This window comes from Chlamydotis macqueenii, chromosome 2 (assembly GCF_036417535.1).
Source record: "Chlamydotis macqueenii isolate bChlMac1 chromosome 2, bChlMac1.mat, whole genome shotgun sequence".
NCBI classification, from domain to species: Eukaryota; Metazoa; Chordata; class Aves; order Otidiformes; family Otididae; genus Chlamydotis; species Chlamydotis macqueenii.
In genome coordinates, this window is record NC_141557.1 from 124,639,644 (window position 1) to 124,666,857 (window position 27,214).

General features: G+C 44.0%; 1 protein-coding gene across 2 annotated transcripts in view; it reads left to right on the top strand.

Moving 5' to 3' along the window:
- The window catches only part of CHD7 (chromodomain helicase DNA binding protein 7), a 133,482-nt gene extending 124,999 nt beyond the window's left edge, over window positions 1–8,483 (top strand). For both annotated transcript variants that reach the window (XM_086740854.1, XM_086740855.1), the window contains exons 33-38: window positions 1,100–1,327; window positions 1,578–2,021; window positions 2,489–2,710; window positions 3,111–3,251; window positions 3,737–3,841; window positions 4,630–8,483. In XM_086740854.1, coding sequence (XP_086596980.1) covers window positions 1,100–1,327; window positions 1,578–2,021; window positions 2,489–2,710; window positions 3,111–3,251; window positions 3,737–3,841; window positions 4,630–5,583 — 2,094 coding nt within the window. In that variant the 3' untranslated portion in view covers window positions 5,584–8,483. The remainder of the gene's footprint in view (window positions 1–1,099; window positions 1,328–1,577; window positions 2,022–2,488; window positions 2,711–3,110; window positions 3,252–3,736; window positions 3,842–4,629) is intronic.
- Window positions 8,484–27,214: the final 18,731 nt, after the last annotated feature.

Here is a 27,214-nt window from a genome sequence, read left to right on the forward strand (position 1 = left end):
TTATCTAATATAAAATGTTTTAAAAAATATGAAACTGTAACCTCGTAATAAATCCATACATAATTTAGTGCTCTCCTTTGCAGTAAGGGTAGAGAGAAATAAAGTAGTAATAGTCTTAAGCTTACTAATCACCATAACAGGGCCATCTGGTTTGGGATGAGGGGGCAGGGCAGGGGACCTTGCTCTTAATAGGCTTATTCCTGGGGAAAGCAAGCAGTCTGTTGCAGCTGCTGAGATTTGCTAGTGGCTTTTGCACTGTTTTGCAGTTCAGGAAGCTAACTGATGCTCATATTCCCTAAGCAGCAGTATTTCTCATAGTTCTGAAGTTTCTACTCCTTAAGACAAGCTAGCATGGAGTGCGCTTGAATATTGAAATGGAAAAAAATCAAATCATACTCAATCTTCTTTGTTTTCAGCGTGTATTTTGGAAACGTGGACTGAAATCTTATTCCACTCGTAGTGTAAAAGTAAAACAAAAAATCCTTCATCTGTATAGGTTCAGCATATTAGACTAATAAACATAATTAGAGATTTTTAGTGTACACGCTTCAGTGAAATTTGAAGTGATAATGGGCGTGGAATGAAAATTGACATTCATTAGATGTCCCTAGGTTGGTGCCCGTTTCATAATGTTGAACTTTATTAATAGTGACGCTAATGAGGATCCACTTCCTAGGACAGAATTGCAGATCCAGCCTCTTGGATCTCAAAAACTGCAGCTTTAAGATACTGACTGCAGATGTTTTGATTTTCCCTTCCTAACTGTTGATTTTGCTAACCACTGAAGTTTTGCAGTGTAAAACAATAGTGAGTTTCTGTTCAGTTTGTCAATTAGTACATTGTTGTGCAGAAAACGTGGTCTGTCTTCTTTCTTCTCTCCGATATAAATGCAGCTTTTAAATTCCAGTGATGTTTTATTCTACAAAATTGTCTGCGTGTTAGCTTCTTGTAAGGCGATTAGTTTATCCTGACCTGCAAGAAGAGTTGGTTTTGAATGTATTTCTTAAGCTTTGGAAGCTCGACTGTGTTGTTACACTCATTTGAGTTTAAAAGGCGACTTTTGCACTGAAGGTTCATGACGTACTTTTCCTTTATGCAGGACCGAGTAATGATCAACCGATTAGACAACATCTGTGAAGCAGTGCTGAAAGGGAAATGGCCAGTAAATAGGCGCCAGATGTTTGATTTCCAGGGGCTCATACCTGGGTATACTCCAACAGCTGTGGACAGCCCTCTACAAAAAAGGACCTTTGCAGAGCTCTCCATGGTTGGTCAAGCCAGTGTCAGTGGTAGTGAAGATATCACTGCTTCTCCTCAGTTATCAAAGGCAAGGCTGCATCTTTCTCTTTCATACATAAAGCATTTTATCTTTCATGCACTTCTTTTGAATAATAGAAAAAAAAAAACACAACAAAAAAAAAAGCATTTTTAAAAATAAAACAGGAAAAATAATAAAAAGTATTTCTTTGAATAAAACAAAGGCTTTTGTTTTCAGAGATATATGTTTGGACTTTTATTTTAAATTCAGGATAGCAAACAGCTTTGCTAATGTTTGGAAATGTTCATTTTTTCATTAGGAAGATGCACTCAATTTATCTGTTCCACGTCAGAGGAGGAGGAGACGAAGAAAGATTGAAATAGAGGCTGAGAGAGCTGCCAAGAGGAGAAATCTTATGGAAATGGTTGCCCAGTTACGTGAGTCTCAGGTGGTCTCAGAAAATGGACAAGAAAAGGTTGTAGATTTATCAAAGGCCTCACGAGAGGCAACAAGTTCTACCTCAAATTTTTCATCTGTTACTTCAAAGTTTATCTTGCCTAATGTCTCCACACCCGTGTCTGATGCCTTTAAAACTCAAATGGAGCTGCTGCAAGCAGGTCTTTCACGCACACCCACAAGGCATCTACTAAATGGCTCTTTAATAGATGGAGAACCACCCATGAAGAGGAGGAGAGGAAGGAGGAAAAATGTAGAAGGGCTTGATCTCTTATTTATGAGCAACAAACGGACATCATTGACTGTAGTAAGACAGCAACCTTTTTGTCTCATATTTCTTCTTCTGTGTCTAGTGTTTTCTGAATGTGAGTTTAAAATGTTGTTATATTCTCCGTAGTAGTAATGTACAGTTTTTACCCAACTGGCTTTGTCTTTAGAGTTGTTATTTATTTTTGAACCAAACAAAATGGTGTTCACGTTGTTCATATCAAGTTTTAACTCTAGAAAATTGTGGCTGTTTTAAGTAGCTTGTATTTTCAAAAAGACAATTTAGTTTTGTTTTGTTTTGTTTTTACAAAGTGTAATATATTTATAAGAACATACATTTACAAAATTTCATAATATAATGTACTTTATATAGTTTTACTATTTAAGCCTCATTAATTCTTGCATATGCAAAATCCTCTTAAGGATTTAGCTTCAGTCTTTGAACTTATTTCTCCCAGGTAACTGTTTGCTTTAAGTGAGAATTAATACAGATGTTCACGTTTTCAGGAGGATGCAGAAGTGACCAAAGCTTTTGAAGAAGATATGGAAGCCCTACCAGCAAGGAACATTCCATCTCCTGGTCAACTGGACCCAGACACTCGCATCCCTGTAATCAATTTAGAAGATGGGACCAGGCTGGTGGGAGAGGATGCTCCTAAAAACAAGGATTTAGTTGAATGGCTTAAATTGCATCCTACTTACACTGTAGATATGCCAAGTTATGTACCAGTAAGTATGTGATTGTAAAAACATTGCATTATATTAATACAGAAGTTAGTTTTAGAGATGTCAAAATGAATTTCCTGCATTGGGCATAATAATTGGATTTTGTAACTGTTGGTTTTCAGTAGAGGATTTCTCTTTAGCCACACCTTACTATAGTATCTAAGCACCAGGGTGTATGGGTTGCTTTTCCTTTCTTAATATTTGTATATACCAATGTGTTAAAACAGTGTTGTTGTCAAGTTCTGCAGAATTTCTTCATCTGATAAGAAAAAAGATTTTTCTGAGATAATCTGAGGGTAGAATAATTGGCCCCTTCCTAAACTTTTTGTGAGGAGGAGTTCCATGATAGGTGATTGTTGTCAAGAAAATAAAAAACTAAAAAGCAATACATTTCTCTTTCCAGAAGAGTGCAGATGTGCTGTTTTCCCCATTTCAGAAGCCGAAACAAAAACGACACAGATGTCGAAACCCTAATAAACTGGATATAAACACCTTGACAGGAGAAGAAAGGGTACCTGTTGTAAATAAGCGAAATGGAAAGAAGGTAAAAATGAAGTTGGTTCAGTAGGTCTTTAATAATGGCTTTGAGTGTGGAAAACAGTTTTTCTACTCCAAGCTTTCTTTTTAAAAAGTTTAGTAATTTGGCACCAACAGTTACTCTTTCTGGAATGTACCATCCAGTTCCTTTAATTCCTTCTTTGCTCTTCTGATAAGTTCATATTAATCACTTGAGTAAATAACTTGTAATTTTTGAAAGTATATAGTATATTTTTTCTTTGTTTTAGATACTAATTTCACTATCAGCCCTGCCTGAGCTGCAGCATTTTACTATATTTTTTAAAAACACGATCTTCTCAATTCTAGTATCATTAGCTGGTTTCCATATAGTTTTCCACAGTCTGAACTGAAAGCCTTCACTGCCATCTTTCAGCGATGAAAGTGCACAGATAGAAAATGTCCATATAAATAGTTGTTTGGTTTTAGTTTGTTTGGTTTTTTTAAAAGTGTTAACCTTGTCTTTTGCATCAGATGGGTGGAGCTATGGCCCCTCCAATGAAGGACTTGCCAAGATGGCTGGAAGAAAATCCTGAATTTGCTGTTGCTCCAGATTGGACTGACATTGTTAAACAGTCTGTAAGTGAAACTCTCATTCCATGCTTCACTGTAGATAGTAGCACGAAAAAGTTGAAGGCTGTGTAAATGGATTATTAAGCCTTTATCTCATAGCTGGTTTTGAGCTGAGGAAATTGTAGTGTCTTGAGTGGGAGTTACCCAGCTCGGGGGGGACAGCAACAGGAGGCTGCTGCGGAATGAGACTGAAATACGCTTGAAACATCAGCTACAGTAAGGCAGCCTTCAGCATTTGTTTTGCATTCTTTTTTTCCTTATAAACAACAATCCTTAATAGGTATTCATACATTAGAAACTACTAAGAAAATATTTGTCGTGTTCATAACAGACATAGAATTCCTCATCTTGGTAACGGGCAGCGCCAAAGGATTAGGTTTTCTGCCTTTTATTTTACAGCAGTTGTTTGAAAATAAAGGGTACAATTCTATGAATACTCATTTTATTAAAATATTACTACACTGAAGTTCAGTATGAAGTACAAAGGCATAAACTTATAAATGCCATATATCAGGGTGAATTTTTAATGAAGCTACAGAGTTTCAGCATGTGTTGTTTTACTGGTGTGTTTAAATGTAAAAAATCTGTGATTTGGCTTTCTTCAGTTTTTCTTACATGTTCTACTGCCATTCACTTTAGTAGCTAGCTAGTCATGATTTGCCAGGGTTGAGAACCAAACCACTTTTGGAATATACTGAAATCCCTTCTGTTTCTTCCATCGTCATCAGTTAACTGCTGAAAGCTATAAAAGCTAAATAAGAGTAAAGCGTGGTTTTTTTGCATCCCCTTTTTAGGGTTTTGTTCCAGAGTCCATGTTTGATCGTCTTCTCACTGGACCTGTTGTGAGGGAGGAAGGAGCAAGCAGAAGAGGAAGAAGGCCAAAAAGTGAAATTGCCAAAGCAGCTGCAGCAGCTGCTGCTGTAGCATCAACTTCGGGAATCAACCCACTACTAATGAACAGTCTGTTTGCTGGAATGGACCTCACAAGCCTCCAGAACCTACAGAACCTGCAGTCTCTCCAGCTCGCAGGCCTCATGGGCTTTCCACCAGGGCTAGCAACAGCTGCTGCTGCTGGGGGGGATGCTAAAAATCCGGCTGCCATGTTGCCTCTGATGTTGCCAGGGATGGCGGGGTTGCCCAATATGTTTGGACTAAGCGGATTGTTGAATAACCCGATAACGGCTACTACTGGAAATGCCACTACTGCTTCCGGTCAAGGAGAGACTGAGGATGGCGCTTCAAAAGCTGAAGAGAAGAAAAATGAGAATGAAGAGGAGAACAAAGACTCTGAGAAAAGCACAGACACTGTTTCTGCTACTGACTCTGCGAATGGATCTGTCAGTGCTGCTACTGCGGCGACTTCCGCCACTGCCACCACTACCACCACCACCAACACTGGATTGCCCACAAACCCTCTGGCCTTCAATCCTTTCCTGCTGTCTACCATGGCTCCTGGCCTCTTCTATCCATCTATGTTTCTACCTCCAGGACTGGGAGGATTGACTCTGCCCGGTTTCCCAGCACTAGCAGGACTTCAGAACACAGTGGGCTCCAATGAAGAGAAGGCTACTGACAAAACTGAAGGAACTGCCTTTAAAGATGAAGAAAATCTTGAGGGCAGTGATGCAGAGGAGAGCCTTGATAAAACTGCAGATTCCTCCGTTTTAGAAGATGAAATAGCACAGGGTGAAGAATTAGACTCACTTGATGGGGGGGAAGAAATAGAAAACAATGAAAATGATGAATAACCAGTACCAGTTACAGTTAAAGTGTTTTAAACTTTTGACAAGTGGTAGTCCTACTGTTTACACTCACAGTTAATGTCCATACTTAGTTTTTATAAGCTGTTCTGTAACATAGTGTAGCAAAAAAAAAAAAAGTTCAAGTCATGTTATACAGATGTGTCAAAAGGTATCTTGGTCATTAAGTATTGTGCAGTGCATTATTTATTATCCCTAGGAGAGATGAAATTTGAGAGGTGATCATGTCTTTTTAAGGAAATTGACATAATGCTCTGCTTTTTTTTTCTTTTGGTACCATTGGTATTATGAATTAAGCAGCAATTTGTAATCAAGTGGCACTAATAGAAGGAAGTGCTGCTTAAAGGAAGGATGAAGTTATATATTTAATTTTTTATTTTTATTTTTTTTTTTGCTGTGAAGGTCAAGATGAAATTTACCATACATATCGTACTCGCGCTTCATTTTGACTGTATGGGAGTTCACCCGCTCGCATGCGTGCACACACCCACACACACACACTCTCTCTCTGACAATCTTCATGATAGTGTGAATGTCTCTGTCTTGAGACGCAGCAATAATAAGGCAGCTGTTGAATGTGAAGAGTACCTTTTGGAAATTAACCCGTGGAGAAGGTTCTTACAGGATAAAGCTACAGTTTAATCGTCTCGTGATCTTGTAATGCACTGGTATAAACAAAAAGAAAAAAATCAGGTACCTTTTTTAAATTAAAGGACTTTGTTACTTTAGCCACAAAGCTAAACAGCATTACCTCAACTCTAAACTAGCCTTGAAGTTTACAGACATGACTTTGTAAATGTATTGTTTTTCTTTGTTGTGATGTCTTTTTATTTTTTTTTTCTTTGGAAACTGCTATCATGTAAGATAAGATGTAAATTGCTGCCAACTGTAGTAATGATGCTTTTAATAAAAGTGACCCATGATATGCAGAAATGTAACTATAGAATGTAGTGTTTAGGGACATCACAACTGGTGTTCGCTTTCTGTATTTGCATTGTGGCTTTTTTAAAGCATTTTTCTGCTATATTCTTTATAGATTAGTGGCTGTAAATGCTGAACTGATTGTCTTCAAGGGAATAGGCAGGAAGAGAAACCTTGAATTACCTTCATATTTTCCACTCTAAGTAACTCTACAGAAATGCGCACTAAAAACCCTACTTTACTCCTTCAAAGGGGCGTGTGAGACTGAGAATACTTTCAAATGTGTTCAGCATGTGATAATGTGGTACACTAAAGAACAAAAGGGCAAAAGAAAAATGAGGCTTTAATAGGCACAATATCTAGGTCATTTATCCTTGGTTAATGGGTAGAAAAACACAATGCTGTAGTGACAGCAAGGGATACAAAGGCTCTGTGGTATCCTGTAGACCAGAGCTTGTGATGCCAGAAACCACTGTGTCAAACAACCTACGTGAAACTAAAACTGACCCACTTTTCATAAAAACCAGTGTCTCTTCTGGAGAGCTACCGATTTGTACCCTTTTGTGACCTTTTGATATTGGAGATAATGTACCATTTGAGAACTTCTGTTTCCACAGTGTTGTCACCTTGACACACACATACACAACCATCTCGAGAGTGAGGATAAAAGGTTAGATTTTCAGTGGAGTACATGAAAAATGAGCTGTTTGAGTAGCCAGCTGTGGGTGGACCCCCATCTTAGGACTAATGTTATCTGTGCTTTTGGAATGCCGGAGAGCTGCGAACCTCGCTCTCACATCCACTGCGAATTTGCACAAGAACTCAAATGGACAAGTAGCACAAGGCCAAAACTCAGTCCTGATGGGGACGAATGAAAAGGGGTAAACTTGGCCTGAAAAGAACACTTTATGAATGATGAAAGTAGATGAGAAATGAAGGCGTAGGAAGTTAATTCTGTGTGAATGGATCACAGGCATGTACTGTTGAAATGAATAGATACCAGGATGTCTTGTACTGCCACTTAGATAATATCGTACAGAGTTAATGAAAGTCAGGAAGGATTTCCCCCCCGCCATGTACAACACTGAACGGTTGACGAGGTGTGTTATTCCTGCCTTGTTCTAAAACATCACGCATAGACCATGACAAAAAGTGAAAGGCTGAACGCCAAGGTACATTAACTTGATCAGATGTGTTATGTAGTCTGTTGAACTTGTTTGAGCTGTTATTTATTTTTTCTTTTACCTATAGAATTCCCACTGTAGAAGTTGGTAGGTGCTTCCCGTTGTGTGTATTTCACATACTGGTACCAAATAGCAATTTTTTTTTTTTTTTTTTTAATTCAGTTTTGTAATTCCCAGCAAAGATATACACAGACTAATGATATCCCTTGGGAGGGCCCTTTTTAATTGGCAAGACTAAAAATTACATTGTTAAATGCCACACTAACTCTCTTTTCTGTCAAAATGAGAGGGAAATCCTGATAACTGCCTATTTCTGCCTCTAGGTTTTTGGCACATGAAGCATCCAAGTCATGGTGTAGGACGTCCAAGTGACAAATAAGTGAATCTTACCCCTATTACAGGTGTTCCTCCATAATGATATTGCTCTTCTGCATTTCCTAATCAAAGAAGAAAAACTAGAGAACTGTCGCAATGGAATGAAAGCCATTGTAATGGGGGAGCCTCCGCGCTCTGACTGTGCTTTATGAACAGCCTTGCTTCCTGCAAGCGAAACAGACTGCTCATGTGTTGAAAAGAAGGTGACATTTGATTTTTGGAAAGGATATGGGCCCCTGATATGAAAAATGAAGTGGGGGGATTGCCATCTAATGTCCAAGCAATGTATTACATGAAAATACGAAGGTTTTTCCTTGATTTGACACAGAGTTTTTACATGTTAATTATTGCAAAGATTCTTACGGAGTTTTAAAGTGTGTCTAAATGAATAAAAGCTTACGTGAGTAAGATGCTAAGATCAGATACTATTCTGCACTTGATTCACATCCGGACCACCCTTTTTGTCCATCTCTGAGAAGCCTTTTTTTTTTTTTTGGCCACCGACCATTTTTTGCTGGACCTCCTGATGGTCACAGAAATGTTAATGGGGTTATCAAGGAGTACAAGTGACTTTTTTTTTTGTTGCTTTTGAGAAGAAAGTGTCTGTGTCAAAGTACAGGAATGGTTTGCATACTAACGCAGCCTTTTCTGTGTGCATGGGGTGCATCCCTGCCAAGGGAAACAACAAAACAACAACAAATCTGCTCAGGCTGCTGGAGACATATTTTTTTAAGAACTGGACTGCAAAGGAGAACTGGTTCGAGTGTTGAAAACTGCCACTGATGAAATGGCAGATAAAGCCCTGAACTAGTCCCAAGTATCTTCAGTTAGCTTTGGTCTCTTGTTTCATACCAATGTCAAATAACAAAGTGTCCTGCTAATGGAATAATCTCACTACTTCTGTTGAGGACCCTTGCCATTTAGTGCAGCAAAATAAGCACTTTTTCATTTGAGAGAGCCTTAAGATTTTGGGGGGATAATCAATTGTATTTCTAGTATTAAGAGCTTCCCACTGAATTTTGTATTGCATCCAAAACTGCTTGGGACGTTTAGGGCTCCTGTTGCTCTGCACCACGCATTTCAGCTACTCTGCATCCATAATATTGGGGCTGAGGGTCCAGTGATGTCGAGGCATCTGAGAGCTCTCAGTCCTGCTGCTTCCAAACTCTTCCCCAGGGGCCAGAAAGGTGCTGGTTGGTGAACGTTTTCTGATTGCTCAATGGGAGAGAGTGCTGGCTGCAGGTTTTCCTGCACATCCTGTGTAAATAACCTGTGGTACCCCTCTGCACCTTCAAGTGATGATGCCTTGGAGAGACCTGAAGTTGGCTTCTTGCATAGAGCGATGATATTTCAGACATCCATTCTAATCACTAGCTGGAGCCAGCTGTTCTGAGGAAAATAGGTGAGGGAAATGAAATTTTAAGGATTTGACAGTTGCTGTGATCAAAGTTTGATGAGAGGTTTGGAAGCAATCTTCCTCCTCCTGAATGTAAGGTGAATGTCCCAGCTCAGTCTACATGCAGCTTTAAGTATTAGATTTGATGCAAAATAGCAAATATTTAGGATAGCATGACCTGTAGTGCAAATTTTGGTTTTTTTTCTAAAGGGGGATAAATCTGTGGCACTGAAGGGTTTTGTTTTTCCATCTTTTCTAGATTGCTGTCAGCACTGGTAAAACCATCAAATCTTAATCGTTGGAGCTGAGCGGTAGCTCAACGCTGGTAGTTTCCAATCTGGAACTCATACTCCCTCAATCTTTGCTTAAAAAAAAATTAAGATATCTGTGATAGGTGCAAGTCAGAAACATCATTAAATGCTGGTAGTTGTAGACTACGTTAGGACCAAAAAGCCAACCCACCCTTTACAAAGTTTGCTGGGAGTGTGTAGATGTAAGCACTGTTAATTGGGGTTTCACTGCAGAAGCTCCTTTTTTCGTTTAGTTCTTACTTTTCATACATGAGCTTTATTCCCTAAGAGGGAATACAGAGACGTTGAATGATGGATTCATCAATCTTGTGGGCAGTCGTGTCCGTAAACCGAACGGCAGGCAAGTTGTGAGCTTTAAAACGTCTGGTATCGGTAGGAACAGTGTGCTCTGCGAGCAAAGAGCGTTCAGCTCTGATGCCAGGGCCTTTGCAGCTCTTCTTGGATGATGCTTTGACCTTCCAGTTTTCGGGAAGTGCCAGGAACCTGTGGGCTTTGCGGGCGTAGGAGTTGGGAGCAGCAGCCGCCTGGTCTGTGCGATCGCTCTCCTCCCACAGGGCTTCTGCTATTGTTGGGGCCGGGGAAGGATTTGCATATCTGTGTGCGCAGAGCTAATGGTCGCTCCCTCCGCTCAGAGGCCCTGCAAGGAAACTCCATGATCCTTCCCTCTTGCTTTCCCCCCCCCGCCCCATTTTTTTTTTTTTTTTTCCTTCTAAGGGCTAGTGGAAAATAAGAGACGGCCATTGTATTTCACTGCAGCAGCATTGTTCTGCACCAGACAAAGATGGCATATTTCTCCGATCCATAGTTTCTGCTCCTTCAGCCATGGCTGGCTACTGATGAGCAGCTGTGCAGACTCTGAATAGCCTAAGGCATTTCCTAAAACCATTAAAAATATGGATTTTCCCCAAACACGTGCCAACCCCTTCCCAAAAATATGTGGCAGGAGGAGGGAAGCAAAGCCTTTGCTCTTTGTCCAGAGTATGTTTTCCTAAAATCAAACTTTCAAGGCATGCCCACTTTCAGAGAAAGCGTGTAAGTTCTCTCAAACTTACCGGTTGATTCCTGAATGACTTCTGAAAAGTCCTGTTTAGAAGACTATTTGTAGAGAATTAATGTGTTTTGATGTTTTCTTCATTGATTTTTGTGAAGGAGACAAAGTGAAAAGTTTAAACTAAGCTATATAATTTTGCTTAATAAGCCAGACAGGTGCTTGTAATAAATAGTTGAAGAAAATGTTAAAAAGCAGTCCTGTTCCTCATCTGCCATGCATCTGACATTTCCAAAATATCATTTTGAGCTGTCACTGTAAGGACATGCTTCTTTTTCTTCCCAGTCGTCTTCAAGTTCTTCTCAACCAGACTGGCCATCTTCTGCTGTCTCAGTCTGCAGCAGGCTTGCCATCTGCTATATGGCTAATCAATTCACAAAGGTGCTGCTGGGCAGTGCAGACTCCCTGTCCTCTGCCAATATTTTCTGGAAGTTGTCAAACATAGCCGAATTTGTTCTCAGCTGTCACAATCATCGCATTGATTCCAGCTTGTAGCACTCTAGTGACCAGTGGGGTATGTGCTTTGTTTTGCAAGCAGCGTTTGCTCTTTTGTGCCCGTTTGATTAGGCTGGAGTTATCGCTGGATTCGGGGGGAGCGTGTCTCTGGGGCTGCAGGTAAAAGGTGCCCTTTGACTGTTTTAAGTTGCCTGCTCCCAAGTTTGAAGGGTGAGCCCGTGGGCGAATCAGCAGACCAGGACTCCAGATTCAATTTCTAATTCTGTCTGCTTCCCTGAGGCGGTTGCTTTAATTGCTGTTTCCAATCTTCAGAATGGAGAATGACACTTGCCTTCTTCACAGAGATGTTGTGAGGCTAATGTTAGCAACAATCATGCGGTACTCAAACCGCCCTGATTAGGACTGCCTGGGTAAGAGACTTCAGCTCATCCTTGAGCATGACAATCTTCATTACATCTCGGGCTGTTGTAATACAGCTCCCCCCTCAATCAATTGCTGCCACGGTACGATGGCAAACCTGCTACCCCACTGTGAGATACCGAGTCTGTCTTCTCTCTGCCATCTCCTGCTTCCACATAAAACCAGGTGCCAAGCTGTGGGTCTCGCTTCTCATTGTCCCATTGAGTCTGGTTTTGAGGGCAGGGCTATGGCTACTGCTTCCACCATGCAACTTGCTGCCACTTGACCTTGGGGCCACTTTCTGTGAACATATATCAGCACACAGACTACTTCAGGAGGAGGGCTGGTTGTCATTCACGTTTCTTTGATACTCCTTTGGCCATACCTGGATCTGACGGTGAAGCCAGTTCATCTGACTAACACCATTACTGAAGTTGCGTGTTCAGAGGCTGCGTTGACAGCTTCATGTTCTCCTAAAAAGGCTTCTGCTGTACACGTTGCTCTGCTAATGGGGCCAATTTGAAATTAAGATGGTAGATTGCTGAAGCTTTACTATACTTCAAGCTAAAAGCTTCTCCTTCTGCCTGGTCATGCAAGACTGCCGAAGAGCCCTCCTCTGGTTCTTCCCTGGCTTTATCTATAGCTGCCTCAAGGAGGGAGCTTGTGGATACGTTGGGGACAGGCAGAGGGAAGAGAATATTCCTGTTTTTTTCCAGCCTACCCTGCTTTCTCTCAGCAAGAAGCAGTTAGCTGATGTTTCCAGTGTCTAGTGGTCTTTTACCAGGAATTGGTAGTTTTCGAAAGGCCTTAAGTTCAGCTTTCCAAGTACCAGTTCCTACCAAGGAGCACCTTCTGTCATTGACGCTGTACAAATGCACTAAAAAGGAGCATTCAGGAAAAGAAAAAGGCATCTGCTGGCTATAAACACTCAGTGTTTCACTTGAACAAGCTTTTTCATTGCCCTATTAGCTTCCCTTGCCACATGAAGAGCTGCCATCATTTCTTACCTACTGTATATTTATATTTAATCCAAAGAAAAAAGGCAATTTTCTAGAAGCTGCGAGAGGCAAGCTCCAAAAGATCTTTCAGCCTGTTTTCTGTACACGCTGCTAAATACCTCATGTTTGTCAGCTCTTCTTGGCATCCTTTCTATGTAACAGCCTCTAATGAATTTGGATCAGCTTCTCTGCTGATGGCTAGCAGGGATCACGCTATGCAGTAACAGCGCTTGAATGTGTGTACCGTTTGACGACAAGCATTTCAGAGGTGGATGACTTTAACCTGGATTTGGAATAGGATTTGCAGAACAGTTTTCACTGTATACAAGCTAAAAGAGGAGCGTGCTTTCTTGCACACTATTTAATGAAGTTTTCCTAAAGCAGTTGCAAGTTGGTGTGCTAAGAGGATCTTAACTTAATTGGAAGAAATTACACTTCTCTGCCGTGTGCTTCATTTATTCCTCATGGAGAGGCAGCTTTTTAGATGTCTTAGACCGCGTGCCTGTGGTGACCTAAGCAATGTTTGCGTGCAGTGATACCAGGTTTTCTTGCTGAGCCTTTACTGTTTGCACTACAGAAATAATCTGCAAGTGATTGTGGAGCTGGTTTTTGTGTTTGTCTTCACTCTTTCTGATAGGAAAGGGAGACTGTGCTGTGAGCAGGCAAAAGCAAATTAAATCTGCACTGATCTCTCTGATGACCAATGTGCAATAGGGTTGCACGCAAACGTCTGTGTGTCTGCTGCTTGCAGCAAACAAATTGTCATGGGGAAAATCAGAACCACGAATTCTGGGAGGAATGTGGAGATTTCCGTGGGAATACTGTGATTTCCCTTCCTGGTTCAAGGTGGCAGTGATGCCCCTCTGGTGCGAGGTGAAGACTGAAGGGGTAGGTGGCTGATGCGGTAAAGGAGTTTGTGATGGGGTCCTCCTTGCATTGGGGTGTTTTGTCAATGGAGGCTGCACCAAGGGTTGCACCATGAGAGTTTGCACCTCATCGACTCTATTGTCCTGGGGAAAATGCATGGAGAGAACTGGCACAAGAAGGCTCTCCCACATCTCGTCCCAGGCAGGGTTTCTGACAGCGGACCCTCAGGAGGGAGGGGAGCCAGAGGTGACAAAAGCTTCTCATAACCTATTGGAAAATAATTATTTAGTCTGCAAGATGATAAATTGCTAGTATGAATCAGTAGCAAAATGCAGAGGCTTTCCTCACATTTCCCTTCATCTGCCAGCAACTGCTCAACCTTGGACACAGGCAGTTAGAGCCTCCCTGCAAAATATCTGTAGGATGGGAACATCTCACGGGCTGCTTCATGCTCACCAGGTCAGTACTGGTTAGCTTTAAGTCACGGAGCATGTTTCTAGCTGGTGCAGGCTGTATATATGTACTTGGCTGTCCAGAGGATGGAAAAGGTGAGGACACCATCCTGAAGAGCAAAATGCCACCAGACAACCCATTTCCTCTGGATTAACTCCACGTTCCTTGAGGTCCTGTCCAGCAGAGTTTACTTGAGTGTTTTTTACAAGCTCATTTTCAAGTTCTGGTTTTATGTCCTGTTTTACGGTATGTTTATTCCCTTTGCTTTTATTACTGATTTACAGTTGCACAATCCTTGTGTTTGCTGGCACCAAACCTCGTGTGAATCTACAGCTATCATCCCCACAGCTAAAATGATGACGGCAGCTGCTGAAATCCCAGTAGCGGTGGATGTAACACCAAGCATTGCAGAGGAATCTCCAACTGGGAAGAATCTGTAATCCTTTTGATATTTTTGCAAGTTCGAGTCCTGGTCCTATAGAAATAAGGGCATAAAGCTAAAAATAAAAACCTCGCCCTGAAGTACAGGCAAACTGACCACTCTGAATATGTTTAGGAATTACATTTGACTCTATGAAATCGGCCAAGCTGTGCACAAGTAATTCAGGAAGATATAAATGGCTACATTATAATGAGCAGACACCTATTTTAAGCATGATCTATGTTTTTAAGAAAATTCATTACAATAAGTCTTACAATACCAAGCTCTTCAATGAATTTTTCATGTCTGCATACCAAGATATATATAAAATGATCGTAATCATACACCTTTGGGGCAATGCTGAGCACCAGCTGTTTCACTGATGATTTATAGGTTGCCATGTTCAAGGTTAATAATCAGGAGAAACAGGTTACAGTATGCAATGTATTTATGTCAGGTTAGAAGTTCAGTAGTGAGGATATGATGTTAGGATGATATGTGCGGTTTTAATTAGCTACATCCCAGCTTTCTGGAAAATCAAATGCAACTGCTCTCTACAGGTAAAATCTGTGAAAAGCTACTGGTGCTAATTTTTATTTTCAACTCAGATGAAATTAAACCAGCAAAATATATTCTTTGTCTTGTCTGAAATCTGCATGCAAATTGCCTGAGCGTTCACTTCATAATAAAAATTCAGTGCTAAGGTGGATGGAGATCTTCCCAGGACAGAGTGCAGGATGGTTTAAACTACAAATGCAGTTGCACTCTGTGCTTTGTGAGCTGCCCTACTTTGCAGCCCAACCTATTCAGATAAGCTGTTACAGTCCGCCAGGTACCAGCCTCCAAGCAGCGGTGGAGATGGTGGCTGTGGTGCATCGGCCTGCGCAGCCGCCCCAGCCGCTGGTAGGGACACTGCTGGTACCTGTGGTTGTTCCCTCCCCAGTCCCAGCTACATCTGCATGTCCTCCTACAAGATGACCATAACAGTGTGGTCACCTAGATCTGATCTTTTGTGAAAGATGTTCTCTTTGAACAACAAAAAAAAAGAGAGGCTTGGAGTCAACAATTTTATGCCATGGACCTTTTTTAAGCTTCTGAATAATTCCCCTTGGATTAACTAGGGAACTGCCAGCAAAATTACAAGCCTGGACCTTCGCAACATGGAAAAACCTTTGCCTCTAACTCAACAGAGAAATTTTCATCACTGGAGTTTTCTGACAGAACCAAAAGGTGGAAACTTTTCTACTAAGTCCTGGGGAGCTTTAGCTGCTTGCAAACACCAGAGTCCCCGAGCAGGGCCTTGGAGCATTGTCATCGCATTGCATTGCTTTGCAAAAACCTTTGCTTCTTCTGATCAGCTTTCCTAAGCTCCCCTGAAGCCGAATGCTGGTTCCCAGAAGTCAGCAGCTTTCTCCACACACTGCTGTGATTATATTCACAACAGGGAACTCCAAATAAGATGAAGAAAGGGGCTAATTCATTTCACAAGGATGGCTTTAAATCCCAGCAGGTTCTGCAATAGTAAGACTCTTTTTTTGGATGAAAACAGTTGATCCATCCCATCTTTGTGTTTTCAGCTGCATCACCCACCAGACTGGGAGTGATGGGAGGTGTGCTGGTGCTGGCATACCAGCCCTGGGTCTGATCAGGCTCCATGCACGTGCGTTGCATGCATCCAGCTCTTCCTCCAGGACTGATCTGTGGCTTAGTGGGATTTGAGTCTAGGACCACCGTAAGTCTTTGTTAAGGATTTCCTTGGTGCTGAGATGCTACGTGCAGCAACATCCTTCACTCCCAGACCTCAACTGTATGCTTTGAGTGTGGGATGTCATGCATTCAGGGCCTGTCTCCGTGTCCCGTTGTGCGTTGATGTATGCTAAACAACCTGTTGAACTTATAATAACGAATTCAGCCTGCCCTCTAAACAAATGGGAAGAGGCACCCTGGCATAATAAAATCACCAGAGAGAGGGCAAGGAATAGGACACAGATGAGATTTCATTCTCATAAATTGCCTCTCTATTACCCTTGGAGTATATTCACAATACGAAACTCCAAATAAGATGAGAAAAGGGGCTAATTCATTTCACCAGAATGGCTTTAAATCTCAGCCTATACCCATGCTAGAAAATTAATTATGGCTATGATGAATGAAAGGAGAAGTTATACCAGTAATGAACATCACCATATCCTGCTTTCTTAGCCCAATAAAATTTTCTTTAACAGAGCAGTGGCATTCATAAATGTCAGCAAAGCAAAACACGGAGATAATAGGACACGTTGACCTGGGTGCAGGCAGTGGTGCCTACGGGTACGGGCAAAGCTGTTGGAGCCCTTACTGTTTGTGTGTAATTTTAAAAGGCCAGGCTGTCTTAGGCATTTCACAGAACAACTGATTGGGCACTGGAAAAATAAAAATGGGTGATATAAAAGGTTATTACTGAGAATGGCAGTTGATGGTGGGGGGAGCTGGAATCCCAGAGTGAAAAGCTGGCCGTACTGAAGGTAGCAGCAAAACTAATCCTCAACCTGGATTCTGGTCTTACAGCATCCAGTCCTAAACAAAATATAACCTAAATTGTCCTATTAAGTTACTAGGTTGTATACCCTGAGTTATTGGTGAAGGGCTAGTGCTCAAGCATTTTATTTCACTAGTATTTCAGTGTATATTGGCCTCCCATTGGCCTGGCAGAGGCCTTTGGAGATCTAACAAATCCACTGCCCTAAAAGAGGGCTAACCACTATGCAGGCTCTTCTGGTTATAGTTGCTTAACCTGTTCTTAAAGACCTCAAGAGACACAGATCCCACAAACCACGCTGTGCTTCGCCCATATTTTGACTTACCCTCCTTGCCGTAGTTTTTGCCTATGACTTTTTTACTCCTGTTCTGTGTGAACAAGGAGAACCAAAGAATCCCTTTTCCTCGGCAGCAGAGTTTTCTACATTGGAAATCAGTTATCGTGTTTCTCCTCAGTCTTTTTGTCTTCAGATTGACCCATGGTTGGCCTAGTCCTTCCCTACAGGTTGTCCATTTCAGACCACTCCCTTCGGTCAGTCTTAAAGTAGGTCCCAGCACTGGCCACCCTGTTTGGGCTGGGACAGTCTATCCAGCCTGCTTGCTTCAGCCGGGGCTTCAGCTCTTCCCCTTCACACCTCCCAGTACCCAGGTTCCCTCTTCTGTCACCGCGCGATGGTTTGAGCTTGGTGTCTGATCCTCTGGGCCCCTAGATGTCCCCTGCTTGGTCGTCCCTCTGTGCGTTACTTCTGCATAACTGTAGTGCTATGCTTCTTCTCATCGGACTGTAAGAGCATTTCTGCACTTTGTCGTTTTGAATCAAGACCTTTTTTAAATGTGAACATTGCCGTTCGAATACTTCAAGACTCTCCATGAAGGCATGATCTCTGTACCCTACTAAATACTGTTTGCACCAGGTCCTGGGAGGCCTCGCAGAACCTGCTTTTAACCGTAAACTAAATCCTTTTGTACAGTTCCCAATTTGATTTTCAGTTGCGTTGCAGGAGTTTGAGCTAGAGCGTGCTTCCCCAATTTGCTTAGGAGGATGTTTGGAAGACTGTGTCAAAAGCCTTGCTAACCTCAAGTATATCCATGAAGCCTATTACTTTACCACACAAGGAAATTAATTTGATTTGATGCAATATGTTCTTGACAAACCCATCTTGGCTGAATCTCATCTCCTTGTTCTCATCCATGTGCCTACAAATAGTTTTTTTATTTTCCTGGGAAATGAAATTAAGCTGACAGTGGTTTATAATCCCCAGCCCTCCTTTCCCCTCACCACCCCCTCACCCCGTGCATCCTCTCCCTTTCTCCAGCCACACTAGAGCCTCTGTTACTGCTGCAGCAGTCTTGGGCCTTCTGCTGAAGTTTCCGTCCATGCTTTCCTGTCCTGTGTTTTGGGTTGGTTTTTTTTTTTTTTTGGTTTGGTTTGGTTTTTGTATTCTTCCGGTGTGGTAACCCTCCCTCCCCATCCAAACTCCTCGCTGCAGGGCTCCCACAGGGGATGGAGAGTTGCTGTTTTCCCTCACGTGTCATGACATTTGACCACTTCACCCTCAGCCAAACAGCGAGCGGCTCGCTGCTTAATTTCAGGATCCAAAATACAATTGCTTTTTAAACTCCCTATGGACTCTTTCCAGGCTACTGCACAAATTAAGTCTGTTCCTACTTCTTTCCCCACCACTTCCTTTCCTTACAGAGCGGCAGCCTTTTCCTTCTTTTTAAACTTTTATATAGTGCTATAAATTTACGTGGAGATTTACAGACACTAGATAATACCCCCTGGCTGCCCAGAAGAGTTTGCATGCTGCTGCTTAGCTCGGGTGAGAGGGGGTCTCCTCCACAGCCTCTGCCTGCCCTCTTCCCGCGGCAGCGCAGAAGCCGAACGGGAGCACGGCATCTCCCTCTTGCCAAGGTTTTGTCAGCAAACGGTGACACACCATCCAAAATTGTTGCAGCCTCCTGCTTCTCTGCGAGGGTCTGAGATGTATGGGGATCTGGGTGTCCTCTGCGTGGTTCTGTGGTCTCCTGCTTTTGGTTTGCACCCAAAGCAGCCCAGGAGCTGCAGTTTCATTTTCTTTACATGCTAACGAGCTCAGCTGTTCTGGCAGCAGCAAAGCTGGGTGGGGGCTCAGCTGTGGGCTGCAAGCAACCCTGAAAACACCAGGAACACCCTCTCCAGAAGGCCAGGGAGAAGCCCTGTGATGGAAACCAGCCCTTCCTCGTTCAGGCTCTGAAAGCTGTGCCCTACTGCCATGGTGGCAAGGGTGATGCCACTGTGCAAGTGTGGTTCCTAGTGGGCTGAGGGCATCCAATGCCTATCCCATTCTTTCCCGTCTGCTGACCGGGGAGTCTTCATGAACCCAGGGCCCTGAGAACCACCGCTGCCATGGCAAAGGACAGAGGGCAGTTATTTGAAACTCATCCCCGAGTCATGTGGGTGAATTGTGTTCCCACCTATGTTTTGCTTTGAAGTCTACGTGAATCATTTTATCTTTGAGCCTAAGTATGCCTGCTAACCAAGCAGAGTTTCGTGTGGTTTTGTCCTTTATGCCCACAGTCATTGTTCTGCCATCTTGCTCAGGATATATTGACACTGGTTTCTAAAATGAAAATGAACCCATGAAGACCTTCTGGTTAATGAATATTAAAAGCCCTCTGTAAATATTGTTCACTATGAACATTAGAGCAAAACAAACCCCCACAATCAGTAGTGAATGAAAACTGACTGTATGCTTTGGTGCTTAATATTACATGCTCAAATGCTTATAGAAATATCAACCCTGAAGACGCACAGTAATATAGATTTCATGTTTTACAGTGTCTGGTTACTTCGTCAGAGCTAAAGTAGCTGGACTGTAAAACTTGTCGAGTGAATTAAGAAATCCTCAGCAAGCAGAAGTCACAGGGGACTTCTGCTATTTTGATTTCTACTCATTTTTGGCTTTGAAAAAAATACTCTGCTTCTCCAGTGTACCATAAAACCATCTTTGTGTAGATACTGTGTATGCTGTGCCATTTGCACCACCAGCTCAACTCCACAGCCCCATTACTAGGTGTTACATGCTTATTTAAAAAAACAACCTCAAACCACTCGCCAAACAGCTCAGTGTGGGAGCAGAGTCACGAAACCCCGGGTGGGTGCAGCCACGTCGTGGGGTCCCATGGCCACGCGTGGTCCTGTACCTGCACCATGCTTGGGACGGCTGCCCCGGCCGCACTGTGTGAACCTGAACTTTTGTGTGAACCTGAACTTCTGCATTTCCTGCCTTTGTGTTGTTTTGTTTCGCTCCATTGTTGGCCTGCCCAGCCTCCCCCCTTGCCTCGTCAGCGGATGCGTCCTGAATTCAGCGTCTTCCTATTCTCAGAATCCCTCCCTTATTTTCTCCTCTTCAGGCTGTGAACAAACTTTTGTCCCTTTTCCATGTTTTGCTTGATTTTTTCCAGCAGCTGAGTCAGCATCTCCCTTTCTCTGCGAGACAGCAGCCCTTTAAAGCCTCTGTTATCTTGCAAGCGTGCCATTTGCTACAACCACCACCTAGAGCGGCCGAGATAAGTAAAGCAGTTGAGGGAGTAACCATCTCCTCGCAGCCCATGAATGCTTCCAGTCAGGCTGGGGAAATAATAGCAATATTTATTCTCTGGAAAAGCTTCCCGCAGCTGCTCTCGCTCCCTCTTTGTTTCAGCCGGCGCTGCCTATCTCGGTGGCAAACAGAGATGGAACTGGGAAAGGCCTGGGCCTGGCGCAAAGTCCAGCTCTTCTCCTTGTCAGCAGGATTTTTAGTGAATGCCTGACTGAACAGAGCCCAGCTTTGCCCCCTCTCCTCTGCAATATCCTCAGCTCCCGGTGCGTGCTGTAACAGCCCTTCCTGCTGCTCCCGGGGGAATGCCGGCACCAGTGCTGCTACAGGGACCCGGCAACAGCTGACAGCAGTCCCCTGTCTACTCCTGCAGCACTGCTCGCATTTATGTTTTTCACAGGAAACATCATCACCTTTCAAACGTCTGCCAGTTTGGAAACATGGCAGCGGTACCAAAACCTCCTTGGCAAAAGCTCCTGTGCAACGAGCCCGGGGTTTTGGGGTGGGTGGTGGAGCACCAGGCGCCTGTAGCCGGTGGCTGCATCAGGGCTGAGGAGGCAACCCTCACTTTCCTTCCAGAAGCTACAGAGCCCCAGTTACCACCCTTTTTCCAGAAAGGTATCAGGGAGGAGAGGCCGCGGTACAGGCATGGAGAACAGTTTGTGCTGGAGAAATGTTTCAAGCTGAAGAAGATGGTGCTGGCCTGGCACGCCAGGCAGGTTTGGCCAGGCTGAGCCATGCCAAGAGCAGATGGAAATCACAGGCAAGGGCCAGGCTGCCGTGTCTGCTGAGAGAGACGCGCGCCTGTATGGAAAGGGGTTGAGAACTGGGAGGGAGAAGTATTTATAAACTTTTTAGCATCCCATATAACTTCTTAGGGTGTAACCCTGAGGGTAGAAACCCAAATCATGGCTTAGCTGGAAAAATCGTGCCGTGTGTATTACAAATACCGCCTAGACCTGCGAGCCCTTCCTTGGTATCCCCCAAGAGCCTGTGCCCAGGCTGGATGGAAAACTACTTTAATCCCCTCTTCTCTCTGGAAATGCCTGTCGTGCAGCCAATTCCTGCAACAGGGAGCCAGTTGCTTTCTGGTGAAGGCTGCTGCTCCAGGAGGTAGGCAGTTACAGGGGGAATCTGCCATTTTTATATCAGACCAGCCACTTCCACATCAGCTATTCATGATTAACCTTTTCCTTCTTTCTCTCGTCGCAAACCAGCTGATGATCAAAGGCTCAAAGCCTTTATCTCAGGATGCTGTGTCTGAGCCGTGGTCTTCGACAGCCTGCAAGTGGCTGTAGGGGATGTGGGCAACAGTTGCTCCCTGTGCTGGTTTTGCACCCCTTTCTGTAAGGGGTGACCGGAGACCAGCCAGTGGTGTGTGGAGGCCAGGTACCAGGGTTTGTTAATGATGTTCGTGGGGATTAATTCTGATACTCTGCATTTCTCAGCTGCTGCAGGCTATAAGTGCTCTCAGAGAAAGGTCTTCCATGCTGACGTCTTTGTATAAACGTGTATTTATTGCTGTACAGGCAGTTACTAAAAGACAGAGATGTCCTTCCCAGGGGCTGTATCAACTAGGGACAATTGAAATCCTCCCCAAGACTTTTTGCTGCTGCCTGGCCGTAGCCCGCCCGTGTCCCGCTCCTCTCTGCACTGCATCCTGCTGTGGCGTGGACCCCGAAGTGCATTTTTCTGGGAGGTTCATTCCCACCTTGCAGGCTGCTGGAAGAGAGAGGCTCTGGTAGCTCTGAGCTGTGCACAGGCTCCACGGGGCTCCGGCTCCCTGCATGAGTGGTGCAGGGTCTGTGAGCAGCTGGCTGTGCCTCGGGACTCTTCTGTCCCCCTCATCCAGACGCTTTTGCCCAATGTATCAGATGGAAGCGGCTGGACCTTGACCAATTTTTAATTACCAGCACACTGATTGAAATGGTGGCAGCGGCGGCTACCTGGAGTCAGGAGGAATTGACTCCTGTCATGCAGCGGGTATAATCTGCTCTCCCTGTGACCCTGCCGTGGAACCAATGCCAGGAGACCAGGAGCAGAAACCTGATTTTCAGAGACGGCAAAAGCCCGCAGCTTCCACTGGCGGAGCAGAGAGCGCCGGACTCCTCCACGCCACTGTCAATATCTGGCCGTGGTCCCTGGCTGGCCCTTCTGTGTGGGGGACCGCTATTAGATAGCATCGTGGCATGGCATACTGTGTTCTCAAATAAAGAGAGGAAGGAAAAGGATTTTAAGTAAACAAGAATGGAGAAGCTCACAGAGCCGTCTGCCGCTGCCAGGCAGCCTCGTCAATAACTTGCATACTTGCCTCGGACTGCAGATTATTTCAATGTCAGCACAGATGCCATTTCTGGAAACTCCCTGCAGACCAAGGACATCAGAGGAGCCATTTTATTGTACTTGATGGGTGAGTGCAGGAGGCAGAGTTTAATAAGACCGGTATCACGCACAGAGCATGCAGAATAAAAACTGCAGTGTGAAAAGTTTGCGTGAAAAACATTTCATTTTCTCCATGCACACTGAAGAAAATAATGTTTCCTCCAATTTCTGTTTTCAAATGCACATTCATGATTTTTGCAGCTGCTAACATGTGTAACGCAGCACCGCAAGGCTCTCCTGAGCATAAGACTTCTCACCTAATACGCACCTACTTAACTGCCTCTGAAACACGTTTATCTACACCAGCTATTTCCAGATTCCCTGGCATAAAATAGTTTTGCACCAAAGCTGTGTTTGTATTCTCATATGTGACAACACCACATGAGGTGTTTTGGTGTTATTTTGTAAAGCCTCTCTTTTCCTACACATGAGCCACATTTATCTGTGGATGAAAGGAAGCCCTCCCACCCGCTTGGGCTTTAGAGACAGATTTGAGAAAAGCAATAGTTGCATTTTGAATACTGTGTAAGTTTAAAAAGATAAAATATTTTTCTCTGTACTCTAAAAAATACTTGAGAGCATAGAAAGATTTCAGATCATATTTTCAGATACTCTCACCAGAAGTCACAGTTGAGTTTTATGGCTGTGGAAGCTTTCCAAAACCCCAGTCCAGGCAGTGTGCCGCTTTCAGGGCACCATCTGAGTGCCATGACACCAAAATGCCCAAGACTGCCGTAAGAACAGACGTCGCTGAACGTGACGGAGGGCTGCAAGCATAACCCTTGTTTGTAAAAGTGACCTTTATGCCATGGGGAAACCTCCGTGCACACTGGGCTGTGAAGAAGACATGTCTATCATTCCTAAATCATTCCTGACTAAGTCTTCCCGAACCTTTGAGGGAGCAGCGCAGAAGGAGAAAGAGAGGAAAAGGATTTGCCACTGCTAACCTGGGTGCCTTTGTGACACTGCAAAGGCAAAGCTTAGGGAGATGCTGGGAAGGGAAGAGTCTCATGTCATTAATTATTGTATGGTTCTGTAGGGCTGAATGGGGACCCTGGTGCAGCAAAGGAGAAGGTGCGAGCCCCAGGTGGTGACCTGGGGATAGCATGGGATGGGATGGGATGGGATGGGATGGGATGGGATGGGATGGGATGAACCCATAAGCAAGTAGGTGGCTGCCCGAGAGCAGCGCTCTGAGCACGAAGCATCCGTTCATCCATGGTGTGAAAGAAAGGAAGAGGATACCATGATGTCCCAGGCCTAACGACTCTTGACCACACTCATAGCAGCCATGAGGGCTTACGAAGACAAAATACTAATGTGTTGGCTGGCTGAATGCTCAGGCTCAATGAATGCTGAGAAAGCAAAGAGGCTCCAGCTCTTTTGAAGACAACAAATCCAGACAAAAGACGCAGCAAAGCCGACTGTAACAGCATATGCCACAAAGTTAGCTCCTCGTCCTTTGTAGCCAGCATGGGCTGCAGCTGCAACGTGGGGGGAGCAAGGGGGGCAGAGCAGGAGTGCAGCTGCTCCCCGTCACGTGGGGAGAGCCCACGCAGCACCTCCTGGGGATGGCTCCGAAAAGAGGAGAGAGGGAGGGGGGCTGGCCCCGGGATCCGCTGCGATGCTGAGGCTGACGGGAAGCAGATACGTCGGACGAGGGGCAGGGAACACCAGGCATCAAGGTGCTCCGTGGAAACTGTCATGTGAGGAAAAAAAATTGGAAGGGTTGAAGGTGATGAAGCTGATGCTGGCTGTACGGAGCCATAGAAAGATAGTTATGCTGTCCTCCAGGAGTCCTGGAGTGCTTTTTGTTCATTTGGAAAATACGACACTTTATTAAGGCTGTTGACTTACCACCAGTTGAGTTGGAAGAATAACAAATGGATAAACTGGGCTTTTTTTATCCCCCAGATGCTTAATAAATGTATTCCTGAACAGACAAGCATATATATTACAAATTCAGATGGGACGGCTGGGAACCAGTGAGTAAATCTGGGTTGAGAATCCTGCGTATTACATCCTTGAAGCTATTTTTGCAGATTTCTTAGATTATCCGTCAGGGTTCAACACGCAGCAGTGCTATAGGCCAGGAGTGATATTCGTGAAGAATTTAAGCACATAAAGTTAATGATGTGAGAACAGGTGTTCACTGCTGTAGTTGATGGGGAGGAGTTTGGTACGGCATCTATATAAGGACACTATGAGCAGTGAGAGATTAAAATGCATATGGGTAGCAACAGCGAGAGAGAATACCAAATAGCAGAGATGTCATGGGAGCCATGCGGTGATCCTGAAACGGGTTAAAAAAGATAATTCTGCAAAAGTTAAAGCTGTAAGTCAAATGCAGATAGAAAAAAAAAAAAGAGTTTAAAATCAAGCAATGGATACTGTCAGGTACCTAGATGCTCGTATATCACCAGCCTGAAGGAAAACATACACCCTTCTGAGACAGCCACAGCACAAAGTGGATAGGGTTGAGGTGATGGCATGGCAGACCTGGCACCATCCAGCCAAAACATTCGCCACCACAACGGTCCCCTTGCTGGGAGATACCCCCCTCACCCATCAGTGGGTATTGCGGAAAGCACCATCGCACCAAATGGTGGCTTCTTAACACTGCAATTGCAATAATAGTGGATTTGAGCACTTAAGTTAATACAATTTCCATTACTAGACCTTTTTCTCATTCCCCATAACTTTCTCAAATTAATTCTAGGTTTTCTTGCCCAGGCTGTCCTCATCAGTGACTTCTTGTTGTTTTTTAAAGGGGTGGGGGAGGGAAAAAGGCAGAAATGCAACCAGAAATCTGGTCTCCTTTATGATTCTTATGGAGGGATTTAACCAAATGCAACCATTTGACCTGAATATTTCAAACAAAACCAAAGAGATTTTGTTCAGCCATAGCACAGCCTCACAGATCTCTGTGTAACGACCCAAATTCCAAGGAAACTGAAGTAATTCTTTCTGTATAGACATGGTAAGACTGGATTAACAGGCTGGGGAGTAGCTAGCATACAGTTATACACATATTCAGCTCACAAGCACCTTTCTAATTTTTTTTTTTTTCCCATCTTCTTCTCCTGGAGTGTCTCCGAGCATGATGAACTCCACCAAAATACGCAAGCGTAAACTCCATTGAAATGTTCAGGGCAAGTGAACTGGAGGATGCAAAATCTCTCCATAGCACGGCAGAAGACACTTGCTGTGAATACAGCTGACGAAACTGAACAGACGGTAAGGAGCACGGGCTGCTGGAGTCCTAGGTCCTTTTCTGCCACTATTGGGTCTTAATAGTTGATGTTTATAAAATGTTGCTTTGTCATATTATTAGTTGAATTTTCTGATAGGGAAATTAATGATTATAACCTGCCTTACCAGCATGGGACCGGGATAAGAATGTCCATATGAGGTTGCCTTAAAAAAATGTAATTAAAAACAGTGGGGAAAAAAGTAAAGTGGAAAGAGAACTGATGTTGTCAAAAAGTTGAGACCAGAGAAACAGGGAGAAAAGGAGCTTGAACCTGCTGTCTAACATGACTGCAGCATCCCAGAAAAGTGTGTTTCTCCTCAAGGAACGCTAAGTATTTTTAATGTCTTGGAGCCTGCCTACAGCTCCTGCCTGCGCAGCCTGGTGTCAAGCAAAGCCTAGAAAAAGTACACATTGCCTGAAGCACAACAGGATGCGATGGTAGGTTGAGAATTTGCAGAAAACACAAAAGATCAAGCCAAATCCTGCAACTCGCTGTTCGTTTTAGCTGAGACTAAAATACTAGCAAAAAAAAAGAAAAAAATGGAGCAGATGCAGCATCTCCATGGGGCTTCTTCTCGCAGCCACATTCCTGTTCCTGCCTTGTGCTTTCTCGTCCTCTGGAGTGTCACGGCAGTCCCAGTTACTAAAAAGGCACACGGCAGCACCACAGCAGGCCGGAGCGGGTGCCCGCGGGGGGCAGCGGGAGGATGGATGCAACCCGAGGCAATTCAGAGAGACACTTGTGTCTTCCTTAGAGGACATAGGACTGCCCCACTCTGGGGCAAGGAGCCATCTGCTCTTGGACGCAGTAACTCCTGGCTTTCAGCTACAAAACAACCTCCAGGCTCCTCCTGGAGAGGCAGAGAGGGAGTCCCATCCGTTCTGGGCCATCCAGGCTGGGTACTGAGTGGAGGACGAGGGAGATGTTTGGTGGCCCTCCTCCTTCTCCTGGCCAGCACTGCGCTTGTCCCACTTCCATGGCACCTGACCTGCAGTTTTGCAGGGATCCCTGGCCACATCCCAATGAACAGAGTTATTCTTGCTGCGTGGGCAATTA